Below are 12,605 nucleotides of genomic sequence, written 5' to 3'. Positions count from 1 at the left end.
CACTTAGGTAACAGGAATCATGAGATGAAAATTGAGTTTGCAGAATAATTAGATGCTCTGCTAACCTGCAAATCTAGAAATGTACTTGTTTTTTTCCGTTCTCAGGTTTATTAATTCACAGTAGTAATCAGATATGCAAATATAGAAAGCATGCACATTTTTAGCCATTAAAATGTATAGGCAATGTGACATTTGCTGACTAACTTCACCCATTTTATTTCAGAGGAAGACACAGTGTTCCAGGAAACCCGAAGATGGTTAATTCTCCAAAACGATCAATTAAAAAGACTGTAGGAGTGAACCAGCTTCCACAGCTAAAGCACTGATTTAATATTAATGCCAAGAACTTTCAGTCACTTTTTAAAAAATTTAATTTGACTAAAAGTTTCTAAATTGAAAATGAAAGTATTTGTGTCTTATTGCAATGTCAGATCCAGATTGGAATGTCTTTTTGGATGCCTTAGTGTAAGTGTTCCTCTGCCTAATGGAATTGCTCTTCGAGTTGCCATCTTTGTACTGGTGATCTCTGACCCTTTCCATTCTGCTTCACATCAGTGATTCTGAGTGTGAGGGTGTTGGAAAATTTGGAGAATATTTAATGTTTTATACACTTGTAGATCTTTAAACTATGCAGCCAGGGAAAACAAACAAGCCTCTAGCATTTTTGATCACTCAATCCAAGAAGAAGAAGGCAGACTGATGTAATCTGAAGTATTGTCTAAATATAACGTCTTTTAAAAGCTGGCTTGCCACAGATCCCATGTTGTTGCCACTTTCTGTCTGCATGGTTTAGAAGCACATCACCATTTCCAGCTGCTTTAGGCACTAGTAATGGATAGAAATGACAGAAAAATTGAGCACTTTTTATTAAGGAATCTTCAGAGCCTATCTTGTAGAATGTTGTTTCTTTTAAAACTATATATGTTCTGTAAAGAAACACATACCCTGATATTGGTATGTTGCTCTTTGAAATTTGAATTCTCAGATGAACCCTTGTATCCACAGTCTTGGGGTCATAAAAATCTCTGTCTTCTTCAGAGGCATTGATCTTTGTACTTTTAGGGTCCAAAATAGTGCCAGTCCTAAAAGTCATCTCTTCATGAAAGTAGAACTACTTTGTCTCTTCGTTCTTAAGCATGCAGTTATTGTTGCAGTTTTATTACCTACATTTTAGTCATTAAATTCGGCAAAATTTTTTCAAGTGGCAACAGGAAAAATGTTTTGGTAATGAAGTTTCAATCCTCTGGGTTACATCTTAAAAGCTCTTGGCAGAGCAAATGTGGTTGCTTGACTGCCCTTTATTATTTTAAGAGCATTCCTAAGTCTTCGCAATAAAGTTTTTTCCCTCTTTAAGAGCAGTACTAATAGTTCCTTATTACTGGCAGCATTAGAGTGACACTGTAATTAAATTCACAGTAAAAGACAAACCAATGGTGTCATTCTAAAATGCAGAGAGCAAAGACCTGCAGCATGGTACAGCATATTCAGCATGGAAATCCCTTTTTTTCCTCTTACATAGGATGAAATTCATTACAGATATTTGTCATGTTACCATGATGCACAAGGTATCCTTCTTTCATAAGCAGGGTGGTCTGCCTGGCTATTTTTTTCCTCACATTGCACAGCTGGTTAGGTTAGCACTCTTCTGTTTGTGTTTTTCACATGAAAAATTTCCAAATGTTCGTTGTGCTGGCATTTGTCATTGTGGTGAAGGAGAGGGGAAAAATCACCATAATGGCTCTATTGGCATAAAAGACAAGGGACATCTGCAGTAGTAAAGAAGATCCAGTTCTTGGATTCGTGCAGCAAGCATTTCCTACTGCTGTCTCTTAATCAAATGTTAGTGCACTCAAGTCTGGTCCATGTAGCACCTCAGAATAACTGGAAAAACTGCAAAAATATAACAGAACATTTTTTCACTATAGGAGACTTGATGCTTCCCTCAAAGAAATTCCTCACTGAGGACTTGAAAAGAGACATTTTTGAAGCCTTAAAAGAGGCATTTATTGGTACAGGAATGACCTGGGAGAAGAGCAGACGAGATCCTATTTAGTCCCTGTTTCACCTTGCCAAGAGCAATTTGATTTGATTTGGGATTCAAAATGCAGTAGTATGATAATTAATTGCTAAAATGTGCTGTTTGACCATTCTAATTGTATGTCCAGCTGTAATCTTTGTTGTGCAAAATGGTTATAGTTCAGTACTCAAACTCTTTGAATTACATGGCATTTCATTTTCTTCCTGGTTTTCTGAAAATAAGGATGAACCTGATAACTAAATTTGATGGCTCCAATTTCTTTGCAACAGCAAAAAAAGAGTTTTTGGTTTCAAAAGTTTGGGTCTCTTTGGATCTGAATAAAACTTTTACACTTTTAGTTTTCCCAAAACATGTAGGAATTTTTTGTTTCATTTGGTGGCAGTGTTTTGAGATTCCTGGATTTATCGTGTGGGGGCTTTTCTTACTGTTTTGTTGTCCTGTGAAATGCATTTTTTTGACATTTACAGCAATGAACAGTTAGAAGGCTTTATGTAAGGTATTTGATATGAATATTTCAGCACATTTAGGAATAATTAATCCTTAAAATCCTTCATAGTATGCAGTATTATTTTAGGCCTAGAAGACAGAATCAGGTTTATTTAAAGTAGATATGGGAGTGCAGTGATGTCTGGTTTTCCCCTGATTTCACAACAGGGTGATCTTTTGTAATGCTGCCAACTATTTCAAGATAAAGTAGGCCTCCTCTTAAGTCTCTGTACATCGTACACGACACTGAAGGAATCTGAAACCAAAAATGGGAAACTGAATTGCTGACAGTTGTGGTCAGTGATTGAATGGAGCTAAACATCAGAGAAGACAGGATCAGAGGTGAAGGTTTGAGTCTGGCCAAACTTCTTCATTCAGTGTAGAATGTATTTGAGATTCCAGATATACTGATTGCAGTGTGTAAGTGGCTTTAATTAATAGACTGGGAAATTTGATATCCTACCTTGGCACTTGAGAGTATGCTGCCTTTGCATGGTTACTCATGTAATTCCATTAATTTCAGATGAGTCATGATTTTGAGGTAAATAAGGCATTTTAAGTATTTACCCATAGTGCTTCTGGAAAATATAAATTTAAAAAAAAACACTTTCTTTTTTTCTTTTAGAATCTCATGATTAAAGATGGTATTGTGTAATGATATTTGTTTTTAATTAATCAGTTTAGCAGCAGTGCACTCTTCTATGATGGAATAAAATTTAAATGTTTATTGGACAGGCATTGACTGTGTGGCTGATAATTATGTAATTATGCAGCATAACCACAGGCTGCAGAGAACTAGGGTGATAGGCTTCCTCATGTTCAGGATATCATTAATAATAAGCAAGATATTTTGTTGCTTAAATAATTTGTTCAATGGGTTCTCTGTATTTAAGCTGACTAGGTGGTACAGCTGACAGTTTCCCTGATTCCTATGATATTCTATCTCTACTGGTAAAGATGAAGTGCATAATTTAGCCTTAATACACTTCCAGTAGAGGAGGATGCTGTGCAGGCCATTTTACAAATGTGATGCAGACACAGTAGCAAAAAATAAATAAATTAATAAATAAGCAACCAAACCTCTGTGTTATTAAGCTTCTGCTGTTTTTGCCAGACTGGTCTCAAACATTAACTCTAGTTGGAAGCAGATATAACGTGCATGGACTAAAATGATAGCTAATTGCCACAGTTTTATCATTTTACACACAGGTGTCACACTAATAGCAGACAGCTCTAGACTGGATAATGAGGCTTTTTAAAGGTGTCAGGACCTTATTTACTTGGCAGATGAGTTTAACCCTCTCTTCCAAAAATAGAAACATTGGATTTAGTTCCTTATAGATTACATCTTAGAATCCAGTTTTCCTGCACTTCACTAATCTGTGCCATAAACTACCAACTAAGAACCATGTAGAGATCAAATGAGTCTATCTTACCTACAGGAGTAGCATGTAGGTGGGGCCAGGCTTTGCCTGTGGTTCTGGGAGCAGATGAACACCCTTCCCTTTGCTGCCTGGGAGAAGATGAATTCTGCTTCAGGATCCCATCTGTAATTTGGGGAGAACAGTATGTTTCTGGTGTTGAGAAGTGACACAAAGATACATACACCGCTGCTGGAGGGAAGCCAGCTGGTAAAATGACAATGAATCTGACCTAAATCAAATGGGTTTTCTTTTGTCTTAAAATGAAGATGGATAATATTGGTGCTCTGTTGATGCAGAAACAGCTGTGGCTGCTGCATCTTGCTGAAGGGATTTACCAGTAAAGACTGATGTCAGGGTATTTCCTGATGAACACAACCCAGTGTGACACAGCAGTGACACCAGTTGCTGTGCATGTCTTGTCACAGGGAAAAATGTCAGCTCTGAAAAGAGAAGGACCCCATGTGAGATCCAGGACAGGCCTCACTCCCATACCACCCTACAACAGGCACTTCCCCCTGCATCTGTCTGATCCCTCCACACAAAAAGCAAGTATCCTGTGGGGAATTTGCTCAGGAATGATGTGGTGTAACAGAGCAATGCGGACTGGGGACCAGAAAAATTGGGCACAGCTGAAGGGTTATTTTGGGGGAAGGATGAAGCAACAAGGCTGTGCACTCTTGACTCATCCTGTGCTAACTAAGAATAGGATACTGAGAAATCTTTTAAAAAGATGAAAATAAGGAAAAATAGCCTGGGAATCATCTGTCCCAGTTTGCAGCTTAAAAGTCATATATCTAAGTCTGAGCTAATCACTGTATACAAAATGAGTAGTCAATAGGGAGAAAAAAAACAACAAAACAGACACCTTCAGAGTGCAGCTCCTCTCATTCTAACAGAGATGCTTAAAATGGATCAGATGACACATCAACTGGATTTCTTTTCCCTGACTAGAAAGAGAATATAGGATGACAAATTCAGAATAACCTGTCCAGCATGTAGAAAGGTAAGCTGAACCCTGTTCTCGTGAATTTCTTTATTTTTCTTGTTCTGGCTAGGGAAAATGACACCCAAGATTAGTAGAGGGTCTCAACCAAGAAGTAATACTGAGCTGCAATTTGACTGTTCTTTGGGCTGATCTTTTTGTCTCACAGCAGCCCAGCATTCGACAGAGGACCTGTTCTTTAGGCATTGAACTTACAAGGCCCACAGATCTATTCTCATGTTGCACCAGTACTTACAAGGACAAATTACCTTTCTTTTTTTTTCTTCCCTTTGAGTACATTTGGCAAGCTCCATGTTCTTTTGAAATCAAACCAAGAAGCTGCTGCAATATGCTAAAAAAGCCCTCCTAAAGCCTGTAGACCTCCAATATACAGGTGGGAAAATACAGTCCATAGATCTATTTGCTATAGACCTTAGAAGAAAATTTGATGCAATTGTGATAGGAATCAATAACCCCAGGATCAATCCCTTTTTGTGTGTTTCTGTCTCTTAAAAAGCTGAGCTAAGAATTTACTGATGACAAGTCAAATTATTGCCTGGGCAAATGTGATCTTGGAGGATCAAAATAGTTTGCAATTCCTGCCAGGCCTGCAGTGGCTGACAGCATAATTTCATTAGTATAATATATTCCTAGGGCAAGAATAATTTGTCCAAATACACTTAAAATGTTTGGATGAAATAACCTACCTTGCCTGAGGCTGCCATCAGAAAGCACTTACCAGGCCAGACCTTCAGTCTCATTGTCGACACTTGCAGGAGGCTGCTCCTGTGCCACGGCTCAGAGAGGTGTGAGAGCCCCGTGTCCTTCACTGGCTGGAGAGGAGAGGAATGGAGGACCATTCAGTCGGTGCTGAATTTTCTGCTCCAGACATCTGGAGCAAAGCACCAATCCTGGAAAGATACTGTGTTGTGCTGTGCTCATTGCTGCCTTGGCTAATATTGTATCAATACCTCCAGTGGCTGGTGTTTCTGGGTGTACCCACAGACATGCTGAGCTGGAAAAGTAATAGGAATTCCTCACAATCCAAATCAACAATAGGCTTGGAGGAGATAGAAGAAATCTCTCTCCTTGCAGCCTAATCAAAATTATTAAACAACAAACGATATTGTAAAACCGCACTCAGTTCCTTGGCTCTGTGTTGATGCTTCAGTCATCCTGGGCTGGGCCTGACCCTGGTTCCCTGATCCCCAGCTCCACTTGCAGGCAGATGTCCTGCCCCAGCCTTGACTGTCCCTGTCCCGAGAGCCCCTGGTGTTCTGTCCCCAGTTTGTACTGCTCCTGGTGGGGACAGTGAGATGGTCCCTGCCCTGCCCTGATTGCCCAGGGATCCCCTGCAGCTCCCAGCCCCCAGTTTCAGGGGTCACTGGCTGCCACCCATCCTGTCAGATTTGCACTCTTTGGTGGTGCTGACATAAATAACAATTCGCTGACTGCAGGAGTGATTTACTTTAAGCACTTTAGCACCTGCTGTTGCTCATTACAGGATTATCATGCCCCAGATTGTTCCTGGCAGCCCGGGGTTTACAGTGTTAGCACATGGCACATGTGTAAGAGTTACCTTACAGGGGTGGAGGGTTCATGCACTTGCTCTGTCCTCTCCACGACCCTGCTTCATGCTAAGATCTCTCGTGTAACTGGAAGCCACAGGTTTTAGGCATGTGACAATCAGAAAAAAAAATCAACAATTAAATCAACATGAAGGTTTTTAATGGTAGATATCAGCATCTGACAATATCTCATGGTTCAGGATAACAGCATATTTTCCACTGTTGGCTCATTTTGTCACTATGCGGATATCATTGCAATTAGCCTTTCCTGGGAAGGATAAGGATACAAAGATGGAGCTTGTGCTAAAGGCTCTGCAGACATAAGGCATTTCACACTGTTCTCCTGGGCTGGTATTCAGTGGGAGAAGTTATAATAGTTTTTAGGGCACGTATTCCAAAACTCTTGGCAAAAATAGCTGTCTCACTCCTGGTGATATCCCCTGCCTACTTAATTGCTTAAATTGCTGCTTCTTCTGTTTTCTGATGTCTGCAGCACATCCTTTCTCACTGTAGCATTTCACAGAGCTGCAGACTTAGAGCTTCAACTTGTTTTATTAAAGTTTGTCACCTACAGCCTGAGCCATAGAAGAGTTCCATTATTATTTTCTGGCCTGGTAACCATCTGTTTCCTAGTGCCAGCACCAGCCACAGCGGTGCCTGCTATGTCCTCTTTGAACTGTCTGTCTTCTCTCCTCTCACCATCAAAGCTTTCCCTGGAAATTACTTGAATTGTACTGCTTAGGACGGCTCTATGGACAACTATCACTTAGGAGCAGTTCCCATGGCATTTACAAGTAGAAAAGATGGAACAGTCTGTGCCCAAAGATACAGAAAATGGGAAAAAGAACATGCTAGCACTACAGAGAGCAAAGCACCCTGCAGCTTTCTCAGGCAGTGCTCTGATGAGGTGCAACAACAAAATAACCCCACCAGCACCAAAAAATCCCCAACCCAAAATGACCCCCCTAAAATCTAAATAAAAGGTTTATGCAATGGTCCACACAAGTTTTGAGTTGTTTTGAGGAAAAGTTCAGCATGACTATAAAAACATTGTAGAATCAAAATTCATATAAACTTCAATTTTAAATAAGCATTGGTACAAAGCAGGGGAGCGGAGGAAGGTTACCCTATAAAAGGCTTTGAAAGGTTTACTAAAGAAATAACTTTTAGGAACTCTTTTAAATCTAAAATGATGCTTAGAGGCAAGGAATATACTTCTGCTACAGAAAAAAAGAGGTTTGCTGATGCCATAATTTCTTTACTTGTAAATATAAAGTTTAAGAAGTTTAATGGACTAGTAATATTCTTATTATAAAGAAGAAAAAAAAAGAGATATTCTAAAGTAAAACTGCATGCTCTTGGCATTTTTTGAGCCATGGAGTGTAAGCATAACTGAGGTACTTGTCCCATATAACAGTGTGAAGATGGCCTAAGAGCATCTAGTAGATTTCTGGACCCCTAAAAAATGGTCCAGATAGTATAGAATGTGTTTTATGCTAAGAACCAGATTTTCAAAGGACTTTGTAGAGTAGATTCAAAGAGGGCCTGAATAATATAGGACTAACAAGTTATTTTCCAGAAGGAGAATGTACTGCTGACACTGTATGTTGCATGGGAAAAGTTAAAAATTGTAGTACTCAGATGCTGAATGGGGGGATGTACTCAGATGGGAAAAGTTAAAATTTGCAGTACTCAGATGCAGAATGGGAGGAAGCATAAGCCAGCCAGCCAGTAGTCCAGGATGACGACCAGGCATGGTGGAGAACTCCTGTCAACTCTGCTTTATCTTATCCAACCCAAGTGGGTTTCCATTTCAGTTGTTGGCCACTTCACAATGAAATGCAACTTAACCAGAAAATTCTGCACTGTGCTCCATTTCAGAACTCTCAAATGTTCTTGGAACAGTTTAGCCTTTAGAGGGTTTCTTGTTGCGGGAGTTTTCTACAGAGCAGAAATGAATGCACCACTGATGTCATTGTGTGTACATTGCATCACACATGCTTTTCACAGTCATTCAGAAGTCTCTGATGTTTGACAAACAGAAAACACTCTGCTGAAATGGTTAAATAAAATAGGTTATTAGGTGCTTTTTTTTTTTAAAATACCAGTTCATATTTTGAAATGTATGTATATAAAAACACTGAGAGTAATCTTAATCAAGGGAAAGAAAAAGGTTTCCTTATTGAGGAATGCTGAAGAGCTTTTGTGTGACCTTTTCACCCACTCAAATCAACAGGCAAATGAACTTTTCAATTACGCACATCTCTGTGAGCGGTGCTCTTACCAGTTTACTTATTTCACTTTGTTGTTGCCCAAGAATCATTATTTTAAATATAACAGGTCAGTCTCGTTCTTCTATTTCTTCACTGACCTTCAACACAACTGATATTTAAGAGCCTGAAATTGTGATTTTGACAATTTTAACAAAGCAGTGATATCAAAAGTCTTTTGTCTATGAGCTGATTAGTCAGGCTGGTGACTCTTGATAAGTTCAGGCTTCTTCAATGTGAGTGGAATTACCAGCAGGTTTTCTCTCCAGGTATGACACTGTTATCAAATAAGCATTTTCTATTTGTATACATCTCGTCCTGCATTTTTAAGCCAAGGCTGTGCTGGAAGCTTTAAAGGTGACAATATCTAAAGTTATTTTGTGGCATCTGACTCTTAGCTGAGTAGTGGAAAAACAAACCAGAGAAATGCAAATAGTTTTCAAGGAAAATTGCTTGTTTTTTTCCGCTTGATTTTTCTACTTGATTTTTGGTAGAAAAGGTTGGAAATTGAAGTCAGTCTAGACAACATGTGCATGCAGCTTTTCTGGAATAAAGACACTGTTTAATATCAGGAAAAAAAAAAAGAAATAATAATAAAAAAATATACTACCAGGTGTTGATACTTATTTTTCTAAAATATGTATTTTATTTTCAATTTTAAAAATGGACACATCTGTGGAAAGTACCTCATACCAAAGATTTTTAATGACTTTTAATGACTTATATTTATGAGTCTTGGTTTTTTCTGAATCTTTGGGTAGAAGGCACCATTTCAGCTGCTGGAAGCAGAGGTTTCGGCATGGAGAAATCCAGGTATTGCTTTCTGGGATTAACTATTGCCATCACTATTACCAGTGGAATCATGCTCAGTAGGGAGTGAGTGTACAGCCTGTCTGCCTGCTTGGATGAGATGTGCATTCCATGAGAAAACTTGAAGCTAGTGTATGAAAAACCACAGAAATCTGCAATACCTGTAGTTTTGTTCTCAGGTGACAGTTACCTAAATGGAAGAGGATTTTCTTGGGTTCATAAAAATAGGGGTTTCATCTTGTTGCTGTATTGTACCTTTAACTATTGGGTACCTTCTTCAGGCTGGTGGGTAGAAATTGCTGGCAAGCTGTACAGCTCCGTGGATGACGTCCATTCATCTGCGCTGGGCTCTTGGGAAAACATTTTTAAAAGGAGAAGTGGTTGAGCTAAGAATAGATGATTACTTCTAAATTTGTTCTCTAAGGGCCATTAAGTAATCAAATGAGCTCCTTTGCTTGGGAGGAAAGCTCAGTAAACCAACATAGTGCTGGGTCAGCATGTGTACTAGGGGGCTCAGGAGGGGGCTTTGCATGGCTGAGTGGAAAGTTCCCAGTGATGGCCATGACCTGCTCTCTTCAGGATAAAGCATTTCAGGTGAACACTGAACAGCCCTTACTTTGGTCTACATCACCTCCCAAGGTCACCCTGCAGGTGGTGACCCAGCCTAGGTGTCTGTAATTCAAATGTGAGACACCAAGACAGCCCAGTATATGGAGGTACTTGCCTTTAAGGCTTCACTTTATTTAGACAGTTCTGAATATGGAATGATGTTATAATTAGGACACTTGGCTGGGCTGTAGGAGATGAAGATGATACAGTGACTCAATTTCTCACTTGTCTGTGGGATAACAACTGTTTCCTGTGGGCGTTGTAAGCACTATAATTCTGTCATGTTCTAGAGGTGTTTCCAGCTCAACATGACAAGCATTACTGGTTAAATCTTGCAAGAGTCCTCTAACTCAGAAAAATGAAACAAGAAAATTTAATGAATGGTGGAAATTTTGCATGCTTATATTTTTCATACACCAAAAAAAAATGGGATTATTTGAGTTTATTGGCTGGCCACCCAGAAAGATGTAATACCCAGATTTCTGCAGCGCCTAGTTTCCTGCAGGCTGCTCAGATCATGGACTGCTTCTGCAGCATAGCAGAGCCCTGATCCTGATTCTTTGTGACAGCCACTTCCACTGGTCTAGACCAAGTGAGTGTGAGAAATCATGGCCAGTTAATAATGTTTTTTATCCTCTCTTCCTGAAGGCTAAATGTCTTCTCTGTAGGGACAAGGATCCTCCAAAGGGTAAAACAGAGCAGTCCACATTTGCAGGCAAAAGGACAGCCACAAGTAGAAATCCATAGTCTTTTCTGCAGAGTGCTGTGGCCAATACTTTGAATTGGTGGTTTCAAAATCTGTCATGTTCTACTTCAGAAACTGATGGAGGAAAGGGCCCTTTAATCTTCCTTTCTCTACTGGCATGAGAACTGGACAAAATCTGCTATTTTGTCCTAGCTGAGATTGGTACAGAACATCCCTTATGATCTTGCCAAACACCCTTGGGTTAGAGATATGAGCCTGAATGAAACTATCAACTGTACTGGGAATATTTTCAGTTCCCTCCTTATCTCTGGATCCCCTGCTCTGACTTTCTCCTTACCTTTTCAAGGAAAGAGATAGGGTGTTTGGCTTAGATTTTGGATTTGGTACAGGTAGACGTAGAGATGGAAACCTCTTCTTACTGCCACAGTGAGAGAAATGCACACAAAAAATATGGAGAACACTTGTTTGTTAAAACTGATTGGGAGCAAATGGAAAATAGTAATAATAATATGTAAAGTGACTTGACTCTGTAAGTGTTTCTTCACTTAAATAACTTTTAAAGTGTGAGTTTATGCCTTATAACTTAGCTGTAGCTGATTTCAGTTTGAATTCTTCAGGCTTCTCAATCTAAGCACAGAGATCCACCCACAAGAAACAGCTTGCAGACTCAGACCTTTAGCTGGAAGAGTCGGCTGACTTATGTCAATCAGCCTGCCAGTATATTCTCTCCCTGCTCTCTTCCTAAAATAGCAGTAGCTAGTTGAAAATTTGTTTTTATGGGGGTGGGGAGGTGATAGGAATAATAAAATGAATTCATAAGCCTGGCTGTGCATCATCCTATGTATATTAGCCATTCACATGTGGTGTATGGCTCCAGAGTTCACAGTAATGCCATTCAAAGGGATTTTGACATTTAAAGGTCAAGTAGCACCTTGTTCATTTGGAGACCATAATCCAAAAAAAAAAAAAAAAAAAAAGAAAAAAATTAAAGTGAGCCTAAGAAAGAAAAAATAATAGAATCATGGTGTGGTAGTTTGCTATTTTGCTTGCAAGTGGTTTTGAAGATCAGTCAGTCAGTAATTTGTCTTGCCATTCACTGTGAAATATAGCTGTAAAAGGGGTATATAAAGACAAGCCTCTGTCGTAAAAATGGCTACAGTGCCTCGCTGCTAGAGATCAAATAGCCAAGGTGCTTTGAAAATCAGAGGAAATAACAAAAAATTATATGAAAAAGTTCTGCTTGCTGCCTTCTGCTTCCTTCTTCAAAGAGCTGGAAACTGAACTAGTTTTGCCTCTGGTCCATGCTTTTCTCCATTTCTTTGCTTCTCTTTTTTTTTTTTTCCTTTGAATTTTTTTTTATCAGAAAAAAAATGGCAAGTTTAGGAAAATGTAGTTACTAAGGAAGGAGAACCAACTGAGTTGTAAAGGCCCTCTTATTCATCTTAAAAGTCACTGAGTCATGCTGGCAGAGGGCACACAGTGCTGCTATTTGCACAACCTAAGGGCAAGAAACATATTTTTTAAGCTCTTGTTGTTACAACACTTTTATAATAGGCACAGTCAGGGCAAAAACCTTCAGGAAAAAAAAATGTAAACATTTTAATAAATTTGTTCTCTTGCATAAGAACTGAAAGGTGAAGCCAACTTCTTCCTCATTCCAAAGCAAAAATAGATCAGAACAACAAAGAGCTGAGATTAAATTCTCAACTTTC

General features: G+C 39.2%; 1 protein-coding gene across 4 annotated transcripts in view; it reads left to right on the top strand.

The window, feature by feature from the left end:
- Positions 1-6,693, top strand: part of CCDC169 (coiled-coil domain containing 169) — a 32,718-nt gene extending 26,025 nt beyond the window's left edge. For 3 of the 4 annotated variants that reach the window (XM_068182019.1, XM_068182020.1, XM_068182021.1), the window contains exon 8: positions 224-2,759. In XM_068182019.1, coding sequence (XP_068038120.1) covers positions 224-326 — 103 coding nt within the window. In that variant the 3' untranslated portion in view covers positions 327-2,759. Of the gene's footprint in view, positions 1-223; positions 2,760-4,844; positions 4,952-5,584 lie in introns of those variants that run through there. The other variant, XR_010996458.1, reaches the window with a different exon arrangement.
- The last annotated feature ends 5,912 nt before the right edge of the window (positions 6,694-12,605 follow it).

Source organism: Anomalospiza imberbis, chromosome 2 (genome assembly GCF_031753505.1).
Source record: "Anomalospiza imberbis isolate Cuckoo-Finch-1a 21T00152 chromosome 2, ASM3175350v1, whole genome shotgun sequence".
NCBI classification, from domain to species: Eukaryota; Metazoa; Chordata; class Aves; order Passeriformes; family Viduidae; genus Anomalospiza; species Anomalospiza imberbis.
The sequence above is the reverse complement of the archived record's forward strand: the minus strand, read 5'-3'. Positions and strand labels throughout refer to the sequence as shown.